The 21,351-nt window shown below is 52.1% G+C and overlaps 2 protein-coding genes across 2 annotated transcripts; both read left to right on the top strand.

Annotated features, from left to right (window-relative positions):
* The first annotated feature begins 5,210 nt into the window (after positions 1-5,210).
* On the top strand, positions 5,211-11,498 carry LOC139684669 (uncharacterized). The gene is made up of 9 exons (XM_071580827.1): positions 5,211-5,415; positions 5,817-6,056; positions 8,278-8,568; positions 8,830-8,927; positions 9,188-9,380; positions 10,048-10,156; positions 10,563-10,609; positions 11,009-11,083; positions 11,224-11,498. The coding sequence occupies exons 1-9, from the start codon at positions 5,211-5,213 to the stop codon at positions 11,340-11,342; spliced, it is 1,377 nt and encodes a 458-aa protein (XP_071436928.1). The 3' UTR covers positions 11,343-11,498.
* A 2,233-nt stretch (positions 11,499-13,731) lies between these two features.
* On the top strand, positions 13,732-21,305 carry LOC139684606 (uncharacterized). Its single transcript, XM_071580717.1, has 11 exons — positions 13,732-14,117; positions 15,606-15,848; positions 16,600-16,890; positions 17,247-17,344; positions 18,576-18,768; positions 18,890-18,995; positions 19,122-19,431; positions 19,668-19,707; positions 19,989-20,094; positions 20,174-20,220; positions 20,731-21,305. The coding sequence occupies exons 1-10, from the start codon at positions 14,006-14,008 to the stop codon at positions 20,214-20,216; spliced, it is 1,542 nt and encodes a 513-aa protein (XP_071436818.1). The 5' UTR covers positions 13,732-14,005; the 3' UTR covers positions 20,217-20,220; positions 20,731-21,305.
* The last annotated feature ends 46 nt before the right edge of the window (positions 21,306-21,351 follow it).

The following is a 21,351-nucleotide window of genomic DNA, read 5'->3' as shown; positions in this document are numbered from 1 at the left end:
CCTGAGTGGCTCAGACTGAGTCCTGCCTGGAGACTTCATGCCAGCATGACCATGCAAGGGATAGGTCTGGTTTTTCTCCTCATTCTTACTCCTTTGCTGCTTGTATGGGGACAGACATACCATGGTCCCACGGGCTGGAGGGTACATAAGGAAGAAGGTAAGAGTGGATTGTGCCTCTCTCTTCCAGAAATGGTTTTGCTGCTCCTCTATCTGCGTATTTGCTGTTCAAAATGTGTTGAGAAGGGCTGAAGCTGGAGTCTGAGACATGCAGACATCCTCTGAGTTGTGGTGGGGTGAAGCTCTGTTTGGGATGGAGGGCAGCAAGCCTCAGTGTCCTGGGAAAGCTTCCATGACTGTGGGAGCTGCAGTGTCCCTCTGGGAAATGGGTAGTGTGCCTGGTAACAGGAAGTGGCCAGTTCTTGTTATGCAGCAGACAGGTGAATCTGGGGTGTGGCAGCCTTTTTGGACAGCACCCATATCACAGGGGAAGGTGGTGGTATTCCTCAAAGATGTGGGGGGGCTGTGAGATGATTCCTTGTGTTAGCTGGGATACCTGCTCTCTTCCATAGTCCCTGGGGTTGCAGAAACCATAATTTCATGGGATTGTTCACATTATGAAGCTTATTCCGTTTTTTCTTCATGATATGAGGGCTTGGGGCACTTCCTGGGTCTCTGCTGGCTCTTCCTGCAAAGGATGTGGGCTTTCCTACATGGATTGTGTGCTGTGCCCTTGGGTTGCTGGTATCTTTTGAGGTCCCCATGGGGCACAGCAGGAGTGACTGCTCTTTGTGCTTGAGCTAGGGTGCCTGAGCTGTGAGTCATTCTCTCCACAGAGAAATGGGAGAAGAACTGGCTTGCCAAGACATTGGCTGGGTCATGAGTCATGCTGCCCATCACTGGTGACTGGAAGGATGCTGCTCTTTCAGCAATGGGATACTGCTCTTCTCAGTTATCCAGGGCAGGATAGAGCCTGCTCACCCTCAATTCAGCAACAGCTCCTGCTCCTTTCTCCCATTTTCCACAGCCCATCCCTGAGAGGCACCCTCAATAATCACAGCTCCCCCCATCTTGGCCTGAGGAGTCCCAACTGGAAGAGTCTGTGATGGGCTTGGTAGAAGCGTTGGCTCTGAGCAGGTGGGGGAGATTTCTTGGATCTGTGTCTACACAGGATGTGTGGGGCATCAGATTGAGGTTCTGGCCTTAACTACTGTGCTGCTACTTTCCGGTACTGCAGCACTGGAGGAGGCCATTGGAATCTGGATTATGGGTAACCCAACAAAGCTGGCCTTCACCTGCACCGAAAGGAAAGTCCTGGTGCAAATCCAGTTCCCCATAAGGGCTTTTTCTACAGTTGCTGTTCTTAAACTGTCATTAAGGAACCACATCTGCCATAAATGTGTGCCTTTTTCACTTTTTGTCCTGTTTCCTTGGTCTTCAGGGATGGCCATGAACATCTGAATTGTACCCATGTATTTTCTAGACCAGACCTAGTCAGCTTGCATGGCTTGCCAGGAGTGCCTGTGACCCGGTTTTGTTGACCTCTATCTCCCCACTGAGGACTACATGAACCAGCCTCATGCTCCCATTGCTTTCATTTGCTACATCCCCCCTTGTGCTTTGTCTTTGCTAGGTGTACCCTTACAGGCTCTTCTGGTTGATTTTATCTCCCTTGGGAGTGCAACCTCCTTGTCACTATGTCCTCTTGCACTGCATGTCATTGTGAGTCTCCTGACTGAGCCGGTCTGTGCTCTTGCTACATTCTTCATCCTCCTTCTCTGTTAAAGGTGTTTCTGCCCAGTGTTTCAGATTGCAGAGTATCTTGGGGACACCCAGCCCTCAGAATCTAGTTTTTGACAAGTACCTATAGGTAAAAACATTCTACCCCACAGGTAGGAATCTGATGCTTGTTGTTTATTTTTGCAGTAGAGAAGGATTTCTTCTCTGGTGTCCCTGGTAAAACTCTTGGTGCTGGACAGGCAGGCTGGACTCTGCTGGAATGGGAAAGATCATAGAATGGTTTGGGTTGGAAGGAACTTTAAAGATCAGCTCATTTCAAGACTCCTGCCATGGACAGGGGCATCTTCCACTGGACCAGGTTGCTCAAAGCCCCATTCAGCCTGGGATGGGACATTTCAGGGATGGGACATCCCCAGCTTCTCTTGGTAACTTGTGCCAGTGTCTCACCACTCCATGATTAAAGAAGTTCTTCATAATATCTAATCTAAATCTCCCCTCTTTTAGTTTGAAACTATTCCCTCTTGCCCTATCACTATCTTTACAGGTACAAAGTCTCTTCAGCTCCTTGTTATAAGTCCCCTTTAGATATTGGAAGGCCGCAATGAAGTCTCCCCGGTCCTTCCCTTCTCCAGCCTGAACAACCTCCAATCCCTCAGCCCGACTTCATAATGCTCCAGTCCTCTAATTATCTTCATGGCCTCCTCTGGACTCACTCTTGCAGGTCCATACACTTTTTATGTTGGGATCCTCAGGGCTGGATCACAGGGCAGAGTGGCGAGGCAGAATCCTCTCCCTTTATCTGCTGCCCAAACTGCTTTGGATGCAGCCTGGGACACATTTGACTTTCTGGGCTGTGAGTACACATGGCCAGCTGATGCTTAGCCTCTCATCCACCCGCACCACCAAGTCCTTCTTGGCAGGACTGCTTCCAGTGGGTTCCTCTCCTAGTCTGTACTCATGTATGGGACTGACCCAAAAGGATCCTGGATGTCAGCCTGGGGCAGGAGAGTGAGAACATATGTGTTACTTTAGAGGGGTTTAATGACAGCAGAAGGGAAGGTGTATGTTGGGGATGCCTAATGAGACAGGATCAAATCAAGAGTTTCAGGTCTATCAAGTATTTTGTCTGTTGCAGTGAAGAGTGTGATCTGAGGGCACTGGCAGGGATCCAGTTGTGGGGGAAGAAGTTCCATGTCTGTACCATGCACGTGATGTCTAAAAGGATGGGGCTAGTGACCGCTGTCCTTTGTGGTGGAGAGCTGGGAGCTGAGTTGGGATGATGACATGAAAACCTGCTACCAGATAAGGGAAGTTGTGCTGCCTCTGCTCTGGCATAAAATAGTGTGGTCCCATGAGCACTGGCTGGCAGGAAGTGGGCAGCTGCAGAGGCACATGTAGCTGAAGAGACGTGTTTCATCCTCATATAGAGAAGGCCACCTCCATCTCTGATGCCTCCTCACAGACTTGTTTGGCACTGAGTGAGCAAGTCTAGGTGACATGTCTACCAGGGCAGGACAAAGCAGACTCATTCTGGGTGAAGTGCAGAGACAAGAGAGTGAACGGAGCACGTTGTGAGCTTTGATGCCAGTGCTGTGAATGTAGGTAGTCTGAGGGTATGCTGATTGTGTTGTCCTGCAACCTTCTTTCACTCAGTATGGAGAAGCTGATCTACACACAGAGTGAGGGTATTTGATTTATTTACAGTTCTGCACAGAAAGATGTGCTGGGTGGTAAATCCACACATCCAGCACCCTAGGCATGTACAAGTAGATATACTTACACAGTTACAATCTTAGGCTATTAGCATATCTTACTTAAGTCACTACTTGGATAAGTTGCTCTGGTTCATCCTTCCTGCTGTTCAGATTAAAGGCAGAGTGTTCCAATAAATCATGAAGCATGCTTAGTGAGTGGTGATCTTTTTGAGGCCAGGGGGCACATGAGCTTAGGATGTGGATTTTTTACCATTATAAAGAGCAAAATTTCATTGTTAGGGCAAGTTCTTACAACAAAATGGTCAAAACTGGGGGTTTGTTAGCTCATCATTAAGCATCCTAGGTAAGAAGGGTGTTACAGGGTTTTTTCCAACCCTTCAAAGACTTAGGTAATTTATTTTCTATCTTCTTCATTCCTGTGGTTATGGCTTCCACTGCTGAACTGCTTTGTTCTTTTTCTTGTTATCTTGAACTTTGCACCTGTTATTCACCGTTGCTGCTGGGAGCCACCTCACAGGACCATGTCAGGGAAGCCTGAAAAGTTAGCAGAGACTCACTGGATCTGGTGCACTTCCACAGCCACTATATTTAGGGTAGAGAGTGCAGGAAAGAGCAGCAACCACCAGGCTGCTGAATCCCTCCAGATGGGGCTCCCTCTGCAGCACAGGGGTGGGCAGGAGGGCCTGTGGGCAACTCTCCTGCAGTGCACCTGACAGTACAAGGAAGGGTAATTCACCTGGGATCTGGAGCCTCATCGTGGGAAATGCCATCTCTGGCACCTTCCAAAGCATGGTAGACCAGCAGCCTTCTGGACAGGACCCCTCTCACCCCCAAGCCCAGTGACCCTCACAGCTCTCTCTCCTGGCCTTTGCACACAGGAAGATGAAAAGTTCCCTCTGACTGTGACCCCAAGTTATGATTTACCCCAACCAGAGCAGCTATGCCTTGAATGAACTGATGCAGCTGACCTGTGTTGGAAAGTTTGTACTATCAATCCTCCAGATCAGATGCATTTCTAGCAGAACCCAGATCCTGTAGAATAAGACTGCCACCTGCACAGCCTTACCTAATCCTGATCTGGGGTTCTGAGTTGCCATCAGACCCTCTGTGTTGTGGTCATGCTTCAGCCCCAGCTGGGTGACAGTCCAAGAACAGGACACCAGATACTTAGGCTTTCCCCTGTGTCCTGGAAGTGATGGGCTCTTTTTGTCTCAGCACCTTGCTGTGGGCACCTGCTGGAGTCTGTGCTCCCAGCCAGGGATTCAGTAGCAGGAACCCTTACTGGCCAGCAACTCCTGCCTCTACATGGAGAGCTGCACCTATGAAGCTGGAGGAGGAGGAACAGCTGCAGGGGTCCAGCTTGAGGCTTTCGCATTTTACGCTCCTTATTTCCCTGAAAAGGTTCTCTGGGATTTAGGGAATCTCTGGTGTGGGAGGCTGTAACTGCTACACAGCTCATGTGGCAGGAGAGACCCAAAAGGATGCATCCTCAAACACCCCATGTGTGGGTGGAACCCAAGGGAGACTTGGGAATACTGGAGATAAAGTGAGAATAAGCCCTGTGACCTTGAGCAGTGCCTGTGCAGATTCTGGGAGTAGAGCGTCTTTTGTGTGTGTCAGTGTGAATGGTCAGAGTGATGAGGAAGAGAGAGCTGTCCCAAGCCCCTTCTCTCATCACCTCCCAAAAAAACTCCTCGCTCAATTTTACTTCTGACAGAAATATGCCACAGGCCTGCTTGGTGGGACCCCAGACTCCAGATGGTACCAGCCCGTGAGAGTTACAAAAGGAATGAAGAAGTGACTCTGAGTTGCAACAATGGTTTCCAGCCATCCTTCACCCACGTCAAATGTGCAGAGAGGGTTCAGTCACTGAATTGTTCTGAATCTCATAATGGACATGTGTGGCTGGGGAGAAAAAGCAGTGATGTCTGGATTCACATTGAGGGGAACATAGTGTGCATCGGTAAGCAGGGTGTGAAGAGGTGTTTCTTACAGAATCAAATCCTGTCCCATTTATCCATCTCTGAGCTTCCACCACCACTACTGTGGCCAGAGATGCATTTCTGATGACTTGTTTGGGCCACTCTGATCTCAGTACTTTTGATACCTGAGACCATTCCCCCACGGAATTCTGACACATCCTTGTGCACCACATGCCTGGATGGGCCACAGCTTGGCTGACACTCACAGACAAAGAGAGCCCCATCCCAACAAGCCTTGCTGAGGGGACCCATTGTAGCAGACAGATATGGCACTTTCCCTCTCCTTTCAGGGACTGGAGGGATTGTTGAACGTGTTCCATACCCCATCTGCTCCTCCTTGAAACCTCCCAGCCCAACTAACATCCACTTTCACCCCTGCCAGAAACATGCCAAAAACCACCCTGGGACCGAAGACTCCAGCTGATACCAGACCAGGAGAACTACAAGAAGAATGAAGAAGTGATACTGAGCTGTCCCAAGGGTTTCCAGACACCCTTCACGCATGTCAAATGTACAGGAAAAGTTCTGTCTGTTCTCAATGGAAAACCTGTACACAGAGAAGCTTGGAATGGAAGGGACAGCAGAGGCACTTGGATCAACATAGTCAGGGTGTGGTGCCTTGGTAAGGGAGAGATGATGAGCTCTCCTGGCTGCCCCACTCCAACCTTCCTGAGCAGGGAAGGCAGTTTGTCCAGGCACAGGAGGTTTCTGGTTCTCTGCTTTCAGGGGAAATGTCAGATGCTGATGATGCCAGTACCAAGGCACCTCCTGATCCTGCTCTGTGCCTGCCCTGAGGCTTCAGGGGACCCCTAGTGGGGAGGTGGCTGGTGTGTGCTTCAGCTGCTGAGGGTCCTGGCAGGAAGGAGTTTTGGTATAAAGGTCCCTGCCTTGTTACCACAATAGCCATTCTGGCAGTAGCTGGAGCTGCCCTTGCTAGGCTAGTGCAAGGAGCCCAGGATGCAGGGCTCCAGACTGTGTTCACAGGTGGCTGGGAGATGCCCGATGGAGATGTATGGAAGACATATGTCTCTCCGAGGACTTCCGGCAAGGCGATGTACAGAGGAGGCAGGGCTACAGTGTTGTAGGTCTGACAGGTGTTTTTGGCACAGGTGACAAGAAGCATTGCATCTGAGTCTAGAGGATCACAGGATTCTGCTCCCCACCCCATAAAATCATAGAAATGTTTCAGTTGGAAAACACCTCTGATATCATCAAGTCCAACCATTAACCCAACACTGCCAAGCCTGTCACTAAACTACGTCCCTGAGTGCCACATCTACATGTCTTTTAAATACCTCCAGGGACGGTGACTCCACCACTTCCCTGGGCACTTTTCCCGTGCTTGGCAACATTTTCAGTAAAGAATTCTTTCCTTATATCAAATCTAAACCTCCCCTAATACAACTTGAGGCTGTTTCCTTTTTCTCCTATTGCTTGTTACCTGGGAGAAGAGACCAGTCCTTGCCTTCCTACAAACTCCTTTCAGGTAGTTGCAGAGAGGAATAAGGTTCCCCTTGAGCCTCCTTTTCTCCAGCTGTCTCAGCTTCTCCTTATCAGACTTGTGTTCCAGACCCTTCATCCTCAGCCCATGCAGGCAGAGGAAAGCCCTGTCCTCCTCCTCATGTGCTGGTCCCCCCTTCTCAATCCCTGCTGCATGCTGTCTTTTCAGACCAGCTTTGGGACTCAGGCTTTGTCTTTTCAGGAGAAGTCAGGGTGTTGTCAGCCTCCTTGAGGGACAAACAGGGCACCAGGGCCAAATCCAGGTCCATTAGTCTCTGGGTAGGCTTTGTGCACAGTATGAACTTTTACTGCATGCCCCCAGTCTCTGACTCCAGCTTCTCCTGGCCTTTTCCAGGATGCCTGGGGGAAGAATGTGGTGCAGAAGGGCTGCTCCGTGCAGTGTCCTGGAGCTCCCTCCTTTGACCTGCTGGGCCAGAGAAGGGGATGCCCTGCTCCATCTCCTGGCATGCCCTGTGGAGCCATCCTCTGCTTTCCTAACACCTTCTCATCTTATTGATGCAGAGAAATGCCAGAAGCCTCAGTGGGACCCCAGGTTTATCTTTGACCAAGAACAGGGGACCTTCAACCCAAATGAAGTGGTGAAGATGAGATGCCCTGAGGGGCACTGGCCTCCACCCATGGAGATCAAATGTGTATTGCTGAAGTCAAACGAAGATTCCATGATTCCTCGCACTGGCTGGATAGTGAGAAATGGCACAGGCATCTGGCACCATATGGAGAAGAGCTTGACCTGTGTGGGTAAGTAAGCAAGCCAGCCTCTCTCTTAGTGCTCTCAGTCTGCTCTCCTCAGGGATGGCGAGCAGTGCTGCATGTGTGCCACAGTGTCAGTGCCCTGAGATCAAGATGGTCAGGGTATGGCATGGGCATTGACTCCAGAGAAAATTGCTGGATGCATCCCAGGTTTGTATCCACCCTGTTGGTAGTTGGGTCATCCTTCACAGTGCTGAGGGGGACAAGTCCTGTAACGCTTTAGACACCATGACCAAGCCAGCCAGAGGAGTCTTGCCTGGAGAAGAGCATGATAGCCCAGGAACAGAAGCACAGGGCCCTCCTCTGGCTGCTGGATTTGTTGGCTAAGTCATTGTTGGTGTGAAAGGGACTGGTTACCACATCAGTGGCTACCACCAGCAGAGTGGGCACAAGTGTTTGCTCTTACCATCCCACAGTTACTGCAGCACCCCAAGCACACCTGAGGATGGTCCAGGACCAGAGGAAGGTGCTGCTGATGACAGGCTAGTGACAAAATGTGGGAGTGATGTAGTTTGGCATCAAAGCTTGGTGGGTAAGGGAAGGGAGTGGCCCTCTGGCAATATTCCCTTCAGATATCCTCCAGGTTGTTCCTGAGACCTTGAAGATTTCCAGCACCAGCATCAAACTGAATTGGACCTGCATGCGCCCTGACACCTGCCAGAATATTCGGGCCAGGTGCCGGCTGGAGGAGCATTCCTCCTCTTCCTGTGAGGCTGAGGAGGTGAAGGGAGAGGAGATGCTACATGGTCAGGATGGAATTTTCACCTGCCCCCCTCTGCAGCCTTTCACTGTTTACAGCATCACTATCTCCCTGCTGCCAAGCACTATTCTGTACACACGGCTCCTCAGGACAAAGGAAACAGGTATGGTTACAAGAAATGTACAGATCTTCACCCTGAAGCTCAGCCAGAGCATCTGCTCCCTGCTGCGATGTTTCTGGAATTGGAGCTGCTTGGAGCCTCTGAATATCTGCAGAAGGGGCTGTGGAGGGCCCTGCAGCAGGGAATATCTCCTCAGTTTCCCCCTCCTCACCACACTGTTGCTGCTGCAGCAGCACATGCAGCCTTTGTAGGGGACAAACCTGTGCCAGCCCTATGCATGATCCTGTCCTCCTGTGCTTCCAGTGCCAGACAAACCGGAAAAGCTGTGGCTGGATCCCAACACGGGAATCCTCAGGTGGAAGGCGCTGCCCTCCTGCAAAGGAGAGATCATTGGATACCAGGTACCAGGGGACCACGAAGTGCCCATGGTCTCCCTCAGCTTTACAAGGATCTCCCTTCTTGGAGCTCTGTGCAACAGCCTGAGGAGAGGTGTGAGCCCTCCTTGGCAAGGGCTCACAGGCTATACGCTGCTGATGTTTCTGGTAGGGCAAGGTCCCCTACTGTTCCCAGCCAGCAGTACCAGCCCCTCTCCACAGCTCCTGCCCAGTGCAGGCGTGGGATGTTGGTGCTGCTCTCTACAAGTTCACTGTCCTTCCTCTAGCTGAATATCACCACCATGAGAGCAGAGGATGGCAGCTTCCTTGAATTCAAGCAGGTGTTGCTGAACCGGTCAGTCACTGAGTACACACCACCCCATCAGACAGCTGGAAGCAAATATGTGGTGACTGTGCAGGGTCTCACAGTGGCTGGTGCTGGGCCTGCATCACTGCTGGAATTTCAAACCTACGTCTTGGGTAATGGTTCTTCTGCCTTCAGTCTGATTGGGGTGGCCTCCTTGGGAGTGCTGAGTCTGGAGCAGCTTCCTGATGTGTGTGTACACCCATCCCATCCCATCCCATCCCATCCCATCCCATCCCATCCCATCCCATCCCATCCCATCCCCCCAAGACAGAGACAGGGAGAGTGTGAGCACCCTGAGAGCCCAGATCAGCAGTGGGCATGAGGCTGGGTGAGTCCTGCATTGCTAGCGTCTCAAAGAAGCTACATTGTTTCAGCCCCTGTTTGGGCCTTTGATGGGAGACCTGCCCTCTCTACTCTTCCACTAAAGAAGGTGATACCCATCCCTGCCTTTGGGTGCCAAGGCAACTCAAGGTCAGAGAGCACTAGGGCTGCAGATTCTGGGTCTGTGACTGATCCTGCTGTGCAGGATTGTTGAGCAGGCTGTCAGATCCTCCACCTGGGAACATGGGGCAAGCCCCTGCACTCCAGAGCTTCTCTCTGCCCTGCCCAAGCAGGCAGGCAGACAGGTGAAGACTGTGCTTCACTACCTGTCCTTGCACCACCCAGGGCAGCAGAGCCTGGACACACATTTCTACACACATGCAGACACCCAATGCCAAGTTTGTCATCATTGCTGGTACATGGCTCAGACTGTGGCACACACTCCTGTCTGTGTGTCAGTTGCAGGACAGCCTCTGGGCCCATGGCCTGGGTCAGCAGTCACAGTAGTGGTGGTGGTGCTGGTGCTGGTCCCATTGTCTGCAGGGATCCTGTGGTTTGTGCGGTCCAGGTGAGCTGGCGGGAGACTTGGAGTTTTGGCTCTGCCTCAGGCCATGCTGTGCTGGGGGGTGGATGGGGATGAAGAGGGGGTCCCCAGACGCTCACACCCTTCTCTGGGTGCAGAGAATGCAGGTGGCTGGTCTTACTGTATCTTGGCTCTAGGGCTCCTGGTGGGGGCTCATAAGTGTATTCATCAAGGCTAGGATAGGGACCATGTGTGTTAGGAAACCCTCTCCTATTGTTGCTTTTGCTGCCACCACTGCTGTCCTTTGGGGTGTGGATGGACAATGCCTGTCAGCTCCTGGAAACCCAGAGGGATGATGTGCAGAACCCTGCATTCCTCTGCTGCTGAGTTCAGCAGCATTTGGCCCACATCAGCCTCTGCCCTTACTCAGGGCTGTCGTTTACCTTCCCAGGAAAAAGAAGGCCTTGCCCAGCAAAGCTGAGGAGGATCATTACATAGGTAGGAAGCCCATCATACGGCTGGAGCTGGGAGGGGAGCAGGTCTATTTCAGGAAGGTCTTGTTGACATTCTGAGGTGGTTGCAGACAGCCCAGCTGGCTCTGGTTGACCTATCAGACCAGAATGTCCCACTACTATTCCCAGCTGAAAGACTTCTCCAGTAGCCTTTTCCAGTATCTCCTGGCTGCGGTTCCCTTGTGGTGCTGGTGGGGGTTGGGAGCTGTCTCTTGTGCTTACCTTCCTTGGGGTAGGCAGCATCTCTTCCCAGCCGTGCTGCCCTGATGGTGTGTGTCCCAGGATGCCCCAAAGCCCCCAGTGCTTCCACCTGCCTGAGGCTGCCCTGCTCCTCCTCCCCAGCCCCAGGGTCCCTCAGGTGGTTTCTGTCATCTTGTGTCCCCAGAGCTCCAGCCCTATGAGAACTTACACGAGGATAATTACTGCGTGATCAAAACTTTTCTGGCAGAGAAAGTTGCAGGTAGGAGATGAATTGCCCTGCCTGTGTTCCACATAGGACACAGAGAGACTGCAGACTGGCAGCTGGGATGGTGTGCATGAGCTCCCCATGCTGATGAGTGCACGCAGCAGCCTCTGCCCTGGTGCCCTTGGTCTCCACAGGTAACTGTGGCCGGGCTGGAGAGCCATTGCCCAAGCCCTTGCCTGTCCTGATGTCTTCAGAAGACAGTCAGAGTGGCGAAGGAGAGGAGAAGCTGGGGCATAAACCTGAGGCTCAGTGATGATGGCCTTTCCCCTCTGGAAGCTCGGTCCTTCACCACTTCAAGCCGAACCATGAAGCTTGTCATTACTTATTGCTCCCCCTGAAATTTTCTTCCTCATCAAGCTCCAGAATCCTGTCACAGCACAGGAGTAGCTCAAGGCCGAGGTGACCTGCTTGTGCCAAAAACGATGTGTTCTGGTAGTTCTCCAGTGCTCTGGCAAAGCCATCTCACCAGCATCCTGGTATCTGCAAATGTTCCCTGAGACCAGAGGAGCTTTCTGGATCCCAGCCCCTCTTTCCCCACTCTGTGTCCCTATATCTGTCTAGACTCTGTCCTCTGCTTGAGTTTGGCCCAGCTGTGATGCCCTGTCAGCTGTGCTGCTGTGTCTGAATAATCAATAAATTGTTATGTTTCACAGACGCTTCCTGGCCTATGACAGCTCCCACCTTGTTATAGCTCATGATTGTCTTGTGTATGAAAGGCCTGACCCCATGAATCTTCATGAAGGAGCTTGGATTAGGCTTTTCCAGCCCCCAGCAACCCTGAGAAAGCACACCTGAGGAGCTTCATGCTTTCAGTGCAGTGCTTTGATTGGCTGCTTTCCCTCCTCCCCATCCTACATGGAGGCAGGTAGGCATGCCTAGCTGGACCTCTGTTTCGTTCCATACTCCCCTCTGGGGGTGTTGGTGCTCATGTCCCATTTTGTGAGATTTGGTTGGCACTGGCCCTCTTGGGATATTTACATCCTGCAGCCTTTGGGATCTCCTTGATCTTGGCTGCTGCTGCTGCTCCAGTGTCACTTCCAATAGCCACTGTCTCTCCCATCCTGTGGGATGCTGGTGTCCAGTGCAGCTTAAGTGCTGAGGGACAGCCTGGAGGCTCTTCTTTGTGAGAGGTACGCTGCTGGAAAATGGAGCAAACAACTGCTCTCTTCTTCAGCTCTGTGTGTCACCTGGAATATTTCCATCTCTTTCTCCTGCCCTTGGACACACAGGCTCTCCTGAGTTCCCTGGACCTGGGTGTGACAAGCTGGATGGGGGTTGTGCTTTTTACAGCCTTGAACACAGACTTTCATGGTTTTTTTTGCTTCAGTGTTGTCTTTCTCCTGGGCCAAACCTGTCAATATCTTTTGCAGCCTGGAGGTTGAGTGACAAGGAGGTTCCTCCCTGTTGAGGAACACACCACCAGATGGGAAAGTAATTGACCTCTCACTTCTCCAGCCCTTTTTTTAGCCCAGGATGCTTGTGCTGGTAAAGTCATGTTTTGACAATCCTTCAATATGAGCTGTCTGCCCAACATCACAATACCCACAACTGACCTCTGGGACCAAAGCATCTCCTAGGGACTATTGCTGGTGTGATCTTCATGCCTGATGGAGCTGCCCTTTATGGGTATTGAGCAGAGAGAGGAAGAGGAGCTCAGCCCTGTGTGTCTGCTTCTGGTTGGGAAAGGACAATGAGCAGGGTTGGGATAGGGGAAAACAGTTGCCACCTCCTGAGTTTCCCTGCTTCCCACTCCATATCCCCATATCCAGTCAAATATCAGGCTGTCAGTCTCATAGCTCTGCTTGCTCTGTCTGGACAATCAGTAAAGGCTTGTGTTTTGGAGAGGGCTACCTGCTGTCCCTTCAGCTCATGCCCAGTTCCCTCATCACCCTTCTGAGGTCCTGTTTCCCTGTGGGGTGCTGAGCTAATAGTCCCTTGTTGAGGCGAGCCATGAGCAGGGCTGTTGTGGCCCAGAGCTGTGGCTGACAGTACCTTCAGGCTTTCAGGGTTGTGCTGGGAAGGTCTGACATGTGTTTGAATGGGATATGTGTTGGGAACCAGTGGGTGGTGGTGCTTCCCCCCATTTATCCTGGGTAGGAGTGTGTCCAGTGCATGTGCCACAGGCAAAGCCAATGGTCAAGCATGACCTTTGTACATCTGCAGGCCCCCATGTCTGATCACCCAACCCTGTGAAATCTGAGGCAACCCAGGTGGGTGGGAGGTTCTGGAGCAAGAGACAAGCAGTGGTTGCTGAGGAGCAAGGGAGATGGTTTAGTGGCTCTGAGGGTTTCCTCAAGCACTCAGCTGACACTGTAGGGCAGGGTGGTCTACATGCCTGGGGACAGAGGAGAGTGGTACCAGGCTGAGGGGACACAGAAGGAGGAGGCAGCTGGGGATGGAGAAGGAGGGAAGGATGAGAGGGTGTCAGTTGAGTGTTTCTTTCAGAAGGGCCACAGACTGTTTCAGGCATTGAGGTACTCACATCCCCATTCTTATTCCTGCTTCTGACCAGTTCTTTATGTGCTTTCTCAGAGGTCCCCCATCTCCTGTGATTGAGGGGAAGTGACTCATCATCACTCCCAAACCCATGCAGTGTCATTGGGAAGTGCTTGGACATTGCCTCAGAAACAGTAACTGGGAGGGTTTTGGGGCAAACTCTGGGATCTTGGTGACAAGGTTTCTTCTGTTGAGTCCCAGAGCTTGGATGATACCAGAGAGTAAAAAGGCAGCAGTAAGCAGAAGTGCTGACGGTGATGGGAGGTTCTGTGCCCAAAGAGGAAACCTCGTGAATTTAACGAGGAGCTATGTCTGTTTCCTTCCTGCAGTTGCAAGCTTTGCAGTGAGCTGTGGATCCCTGAGCTCAGAGGCAGCAAGCGGGTCTAAGATTTCAGTCCTGCATGGGGACTTCACACTAGGATGGCCCTGCAGTTGCTGGCTCTGAGGTTTCTCCTAACCCTTGTATCTCTTCTGTCAGCACAAGGCCAGGAAGAACTTGATCCCAAGGTCCAAGAAGTGCCCCAAGGAACAGGTAAGAAGTGGTTCCTCCTCTTTGCTGGGAAGATTTTGTTGACTTTGCTTCTGCAAATTGGATATGCACCTTCACTGCCTGCAGCACTGGGCTGGAGTTCAGATGGACCCCTGAGGGCTCTGTCAGCTGGAGTGCCTGCTGTGTCTGGAAGACCCCAGGGCAGGAGCAGTGATGCAGTGTGGGTTTAATGGGGGTCTAGGGGCTGGATGGTAGGGGATGCATCATGCCCTGTAGCAAACTAATTTGCCAATCCCTGGAGGCCGTGCGCATGAATCAGGCATGAATTCACATATTGTGAACCAGGGGAAGGGTCTTCAGGGAGCAGGTATATCACTTTCTGTACACATTCTATCCTGAGGTGTGCCTGAGGGTCACTGTGCCTGCTGAGACCAGAGCAAGAGGGAACTTGCTGCCACTTTGCCATCTGGATAGGCCTGGGTGGGGTCAGTGACTGGGTGCCTGTGCATGGGGTGGACATGGCCCTGTGGCAGTGGGACAAAGCTGCTGGTTGTGGTGCTCAGCTGGGCATCTCTGGCTTTCTGCTGTCAGGATGGGTTGAGAGCAAACCCTGACAGTAAGCAGCTTGTCACCACCATTTTCCTTTGTGGCTGTTCAGAAGATGGTCTGAACTTCGTGAGCTCTCTTGTGTGCCCCTTTGGAAGAAGGAAGATCATATTTTAAACACCTTCTGGCCCCTTGCAGAGTCTTGAACAGGAAAGTGCCCCTTCCAAAGGCCAGCATCTTGCCTGTGGGAATTATTACCACAAAGTCACCCCTACAGCTTTCTACAAACTTCCGGGAAAAGCTGTACCTGTTCAGCCTGGAGGATGGTGGATTTGTTGAGGAGAGGGTGTGAAGGAAGAAGGGCTTTGGCAGGAAAAAGGGGCAGGAGCTGTGCTAAACCAGGGGATGTGAATGGAGAAGGCATTGCTCATCCCCATGTCCCAATGCACAGTGGCGTGGGGCAGGAGGAGAGTATCCAAGGGACTGACTGCGTCAGAACAGAGACCCCAGAAGTAGAACAGGGGCATGTCTGATCCCTGTGGTAGGGATGAGCCATGGCTGAAGAGGCAAGCATCCCAGCAGGGCTGGTGGTACCATGGCCTATCAAATGCAGCCTGAACTGTGATGAGTGACATGTCTGAATGAGGGGGTGGAGGGAGTTTCCTAGGGCAGTGCTGGTTGTCCTGGCAATCTTCCTTCTGTGGGCTATGGAAGAGGAAACATAATGTCCCCAGACACAAGGGTGGATGGGGGAGGTTCATGAATGAGTGATCCTTCACACTTTACATGCACAAGGAAAGCCCCCTCCCAACAAGCCTTTCCTGCAAGTCACATCCTGAGATGGATGTGACACCTTCCCTCTCCCTTCAGTGGCTGGAGGAATAGCTGGGGATTTATCTCCCACCATCCACCCACACCCCAGCTCAGCACCTCCCAGCCCAGCTAACACTCACTTTCCCCTCTGTTCACTATTGCCTCTGCCAGAAACATGCCAAAGGCCCCATTTGGACTCCAGATTCCAGCTGGCACCAGACCAGGAGAATTACAAGAAGAATGAAGAAGTGATGCTGAGCTGCCCTGAAGGTTTCCAGCCATCCTTCACTCATGTCAAGTGTTCAAGTGAAGTCCAGTCCTTCATTCAGGGGAAACCTGTATACAGAGAAGTTTGGCTTGGAAGAAATACCAGAGGTGCCTGGATCCGCATTCGGTCCATCATGGAATGCATCGGTAAGGGAGAGATAAGAAGCCCTCCTGACTGCCCTGCCCTGCCCTTTCTGAGCAGGAAAGGCAGACTGTGTGGGCACAGGAGGTTTCTGGCTCTCCACTGCCTGGGGAAATGGCAGGTGCTGCTGGAGGCAGTGCCAAGGTAGCTCCTGAGCCTGCCCCGAGTCCAGCTTGCAGTTCACCACTGGAGATGCAGACGACAAAAGTCTCCCTGAGGACTTCTAGCCAAGAGCATGTGAACAAAGGAGATAAGCAAGGGAGGGTGATGAATGGTGGAATTTGTGGTCTGCATGGCAACACAGTTAGAGTAGGATTGGAGAGCTTTGCTGTCTGTGTCGTCTCAGACTGCGCAGCTGTGAGTACCACAGCTTACTCCCTGTAGGCTGGTCCCCTCCAGGCTCTGTGGCATGGTGGGTGTAGGCTTGGCACTATCTTCTCACAGCCTGGGGTGTTCATGTCCCCTCCAAGGCAGAACAGAGCCTCACCTGTTGGGCTGTAGAGTTGCTGGGGCACACAGACACTTCTGTTTTGAATCAATGGGCAAAATTGCCTTGATCAGTAATAGTCAACTCATTCATATTCCTTCCTGTCCAAACTCCTGCTCCCCTACCAGAGAGCTGGAGTGATCAGCTCCAGTCTCTTTTTTTCCCTTCCACCAGACTGGGAGTCAGGCAGGGCTGTCCGACTGGAGCATCATTGCAAGACTGGGAGGGGAAGGAAATACAGTGACCCTCTGTCTATGTTTTCTTCACAGAAGTCCTTCAAGTTGTCCCTGGGACTTTCGAGATTTCCAGCACCAGCATCAAACTGAACTGGACCTGCAGGTTCCCTGATGCCTGCCAGGGCATGCAGGCCATGTGTCGTCTGGCAGTGCCTTCCTCCCCTCCCTGTGAGCCTGAGGAGGTGAAGGGAGAGGAGATGTTACATGGCCAGGAAGGGACATTCACCTGCTCCCAGTTGCAGCCCTTCACCGACTACAGTGTTACCATCTTATTGTCCCCCAGCATAATCGTTTTTTCATGGTTGTTCAGGACAGAGGAAACAGGTACATGCACAGAAGTATTGGAGAGAATGGGCAGTTTGGGGCTGTGTCACAGGTTGGGAGGGGGTGGGGGGTAGGGTAGTAGATAGGTGTCCCCTTCACCTGTCAACTCAGCCTGCAGAGATCAGGGCTGCTTACATCCAGTGGGGCTCAGGGGAAGGTGCTGTGCCAGGCCCTGCAACAGGGCATGTCCCCTCCTTGCTGCCCCAATTCACACTACTCTGCTGCTCTTCCCACTGCTGCAGCATGTGCAACCTTTGTAGGAGACAAACCCTTCTTAGGGGGACCCTTTGCAGCCTGTCCCCTAGACATGTCTCCTCATGGATCCTGTGTGGGACCCTCTTCTCCTATGCTTCCAGTGCCGGACAAACCAGAGAAGTTGTGGCTAGATCCTATCTCAGGCTCCCTGAGATGGAAGGCATTGCCCTCCTGCAAAGGGGAGATCATTGGATACCAGGTACCATGGGCATACCCTCATCTGCATGCTTGAACTGTGCAGGCAGGCTGGGAGTGGGGTAAGAGACTGCTGGGATGAGCTGCAGTTCCCAGCCGGTGAATATCTGGCTTTGGTGAGCACAAGTGTTTTCTGTCTCATTTTCAACATTCTTCATGCTGGGGAGATGCCCAAAGAGGTGGTGAGTGCTCCCCTCCCTCTTACTTCCTGGGTTTGTTCTGCTTTGGGCTTGGCATGCATGGTGCATGGTAACTTGTCTTCTGGGGTGACATCCCAGAGTTTCCGGTATGTCTTGTGTGCTTGTTCCTGTTTCCTGCCACAGACAAACCTGTGGTTGAGTAATTCTCTGAAAATCCCTCCTGAAAACTTCTGCTCCAGAGAGCTACACTGTTCCTTTGAGTTTTCCTCAACTCGCGGTTAGAAGCATCTCATCTTTCTGTGGACTAAGGACACTTACCACAGTGCAACCCTGATTCCTAGCAGAGGAAGGAGGATTGCGGATGACATCCCTCTCAGTGTGCCCTGTACACTCTCTGAGGACAGGTATCCCCATGGGGTGACAGAGACCTTCTCTGCAGTTTCTTAGCTCTTTCCTGGAGAAACAGTCAAGCAGGTGCCTTGAAAACATTGCTTGTGAACATCTTCAGTTGGTTCTCTGCTGCAAGACAATTCTGTTTTTGAAAAGGATCTTTCTGCTTTCAGTTATCTCCTCTTTTGCATATGCCCAGGATGCATTTCCATAAAGGCAGTTAAGTAAGAATGTCAATTTCAGATGACGGATGGGCAAATGGGGAACCTTCATCTGTAGTACTTATGAAAGCCTTATGACTTCTACTTCTCATGTAGACAAAGCCTTCAGAGTCCAACTATATACAGGTGGAAAGAGAGGCTCCTCTTATGGAGGATATCTCCACAGTACCTGTGGTGTTGCAATACTATAGAGGCAACCTGGCCTTGGGTTCAGTACATGTGTATATACACTTCAAATAAACAGCCTGTCTCTTCCTTCACAGAGGCTTGGTCCTTTGCTCACAGAGGCAACCACTTGAACACCCTGAGTGTTGGCCCAAATTCCTCCTCTCCGCCTCTTCTCTGCTTCAAGGGTCAAGGATCCTGCCAGTTCCTCTCCAGGGCCTTCCACAGATGGGGCAGGCTGGCAGAGGTGCTTTGCTCTGCCTCACTGACTGTGGGCAGGTTGGAGCTGCTGCCCTCCAGCTCTGTCTCCTCTCCCCAGCTGAACATCATGGCCAGGAGTGCACGGGATAGTGTCTTCCTGGAGGTGGAGCGGCTGCAGGTGAACGGCTCTGTCACAGAGCACCGGCTGCCAGATCATGGTCCTGGCAGCAGCTACGTAGTGTCAATACGGGGACTGACATCTGCCGGACCTGGGGCTGCATCACTGTGGGAGTTCCAGCCTGACGGCTCAGGTAAGGCTCACCGTACCCCTATCTGAGGAACCTGGTCACAGTGGAGCTGTGCCCTGCAGCCTGCACTGCCAGAGGCTGCCCCTGCTGAATGGATGCTCCTCCCCTGGGTCTTGCCCTCCAGACAAGCAGCATCCTCTTGACATCAGCTGCCGTGGAGTCCGTGACATCTCACCATCCCAAGGGACGGCCATACTATCCCTGCAACCCCTCACCTCTGAGGGCATGAGGTGAGTGCAGCTCCCACAATTCTGCCAGCTCGAGATGGGTCTCCCCACCAGCAGTGCTTGCCTGCAGATGCCTCTGCTCCTCTCTCCCCGTTGTCCCTCCATCCCCTCTCACTTTTTGCTTTTCAGGGAACACCAGCTGGTTGTGACCATGACACACAACAGCTCAGTAATTGAAAACACCTGCTTATGGCAGCCACAGCCCTTCAATGTCAGCCATCAGCCCTTCAGTGCCAGCCAACAGCCCTTCAACATCAGCCATCAGCCCTTCAATGCCAGCCAGAAGCCCAGCACCTATGTGGCTGCTGTTCTCAACCTCACCACTCCCATGGACTTCATGTTGGGTGACAGGACCTGGGGACAGGGCTACCACAATGCTGCCCTCCACCCAGGCTGGGACTACACAGTCCTTCTCCGCCTTGTCCACCGCTCGCTGCAGGTACCCATTGTGGGGCCTGCTTGTCTCTGGGGACACTGCTGGGTCACTGCTGGGCCCCTGGTTGGGTTTGGTTTGGCTGCGATCACAGGCTCTTCTCCCATGCCCTGGGCATGATGGTGTCCCCGGGACTGTCAGCTATGGCTGGGGCACTTGGTTGCCATGGGTTCGGGAAACCTTTGCCCCCAGGAAGGACAGTGGGCCAGAATGGGTTTCAACTCTCCTCTCTTCTCCAACAGTCAGAGAAGTTCACTTGTGTCTGCTACAGCTTTTCTGTAGGTAAGTGTCTTCTTGTTCCTGTTGTCCAAACCTCTCTCCTGCATTTCCCTTTTCCTGGCCTAGCTGCTTCCCATGGAGAGGTGCTGGCCCAGCATAGGAGCCTTTGAGTCTCATGTGGGACAGAGGACAGTTCTGTTTCCTATACATGGGTTGATTCTCCATCACAGAAGAAACCTATGCCAAGACACACAACTACACACCTGCTCATACCCTGTGCCACCACTGGGGCCATGGCCAGCACGAGGCCCAGGCTGTGGCACCTACTCCTGGCTGTGTGTTAGTTGCAGGGCAGGCTCCAGGCACGTGGCATGCGATTGTGATTGGGCTGGTTGTGCTGTTGGCACTCCTCCTCATGACTGCAGGGATTCTGTGGCTTGTACTCTCCAGGTGAGTAGAAAGACAACAGGTTCATCATGGACATGCACAATGCCAGTCTCTTACCCAGCACTCCCCTCTGCCTTTCCAGGAAAAAGAACTATCTGCCCAACAAAGCTAAGGAGGATAACTAAAAAGGTAGGAAAATGCAATCCCACAGACAACCAACTCAGAGTGGGCTATAGGGCTTTGTGACAGCTGGGATGACAGCAGCAACCTCCCAGGAGAACCTGAGATTCAGCAGAGTCATCTGCTCATACTCTACACTGACATGTCCCCCCATTTGCCCTAGATGGGAATGGTGAGGAAGGTTCTGCCTACTAAGCTCCATATGGCAGCAGAGTTTGGGTCCAGGCAGTGCCACCAGCCTGGAGCAGGGGCAGGAGTGAGAAAAGATGGGTATCCCAAAGGGTGGCTCACACTCAGCCCTTTGAGGGACCCATGTCCATGTCATCCCTCCCAGGGGAGAGATCTGAAAGGGAGGGTCTCAGGAGGGTCAGGCTGAGAGACTCCTACTCTTCCCTGGGCACTGACAGGTACCTCTGGGGACCTATGGCTGGGCACAGCTGGGATGAAAGGGTTGTGCTGTGGCAGGCATTACCTGTGCTCCAGCCTGTCTCTGACATTGAATACCCTTGTTGTCCATAGGTAAAGGTGGCTAGGCTGAAGGTCAGTCACTCTAGTCCCTGATCAGGACCATGGAGATATTTAGGACAGTAAAGGAGTGGAGAAAATGGAAAGGATGACTCCAGCTCAGTTCTGATGGCTGCCACATCCCCTCAGTTTCCTGTGACTGTGACCAGCAGGGGGGTCCCATTAATTTCATCCAATTGAGCAGAGCCAGAGTAAAGCAGAAGACCAATGAGTGTTGTGAGCATTTCCTTTTCAAGCAGATTCACCTCCCAGCTTTTGCTTACTGCCTTTTAGGCCTTTGAATTTGACTTTATGTAGTTGCTTTTTTTTCAGGTTTGCTTCCATTTTTGCTTTCCTGGAAGCAGGATTTGTATTTCAGATTTCCCAGTCCCAGAGTCACAAATGCTCAGGCTGATGGCATTCTCCTGTCATGTCCTGGGTTCCCAACGCTTCTCCCCCGCCTCTGCTAGTATAAACCCAGGCCTTTGCTACAACTTGACCTGAATGAACTTGGACTACTTTGTAACTCTGCCTGTTCTGTCTGGATAACCAATAAAGGCTTGCTTGAAGGGGCTGCCTATCCCACTACAGCTCCTTCCTGGTCCCCTCATTGCCCCTATGGGGTCACATCCCCCT

Source organism: Pithys albifrons, chromosome Z (genome assembly GCF_047495875.1).
Source record: "Pithys albifrons albifrons isolate INPA30051 chromosome Z, PitAlb_v1, whole genome shotgun sequence".
In the NCBI taxonomy this organism is placed as follows: Eukaryota; Metazoa; Chordata; class Aves; order Passeriformes; family Thamnophilidae; genus Pithys; species Pithys albifrons.
The sequence above is the reverse complement of the archived record's forward strand: the minus strand, read 5'-3'. Positions and strand labels throughout refer to the sequence as shown.

Excerpts from the sequence above, each read along its gene's own strand:
- LOC139684669 (XM_071580827.1), top strand. The coding sequence starts at position 5,211 with ATGGTACCAGCCCGTGAGAGTTACAAAAGGAATGAAGAAGTGACTCTG. Across the intron at positions 5,416-5,816 it reads GGGGAACATAGTGTGCATCG|AAACATGCCAAAAACCACCC; the intron begins GTAAGCAGGGTG and ends CACCCCTGCCAG. Across the intron at positions 10,157-10,562 it reads CTGTGGTTTGTGCGGTCCAG|GAAAAAGAAGGCCTTGCCCA; the intron begins GTGAGCTGGCGG and ends TTACCTTCCCAG.
- LOC139684606 (XM_071580717.1), top strand. The coding sequence starts at position 14,006 with ATGGCCCTGCAGTTGCTGGCTCTGAGGTTTCTCCTAACCCTTGTATCT. Across the intron at positions 18,996-19,121 it reads CTCACCTCTGAGGGCATGAG|GGAACACCAGCTGGTTGTGA; the intron begins GTGAGTGCAGCT and ends TTTGCTTTTCAG. Across the intron at positions 19,708-19,988 it reads CTGCTACAGCTTTTCTGTAG|TTGCAGGGCAGGCTCCAGGC; the intron begins GTAAGTGTCTTC and ends GCTGTGTGTTAG.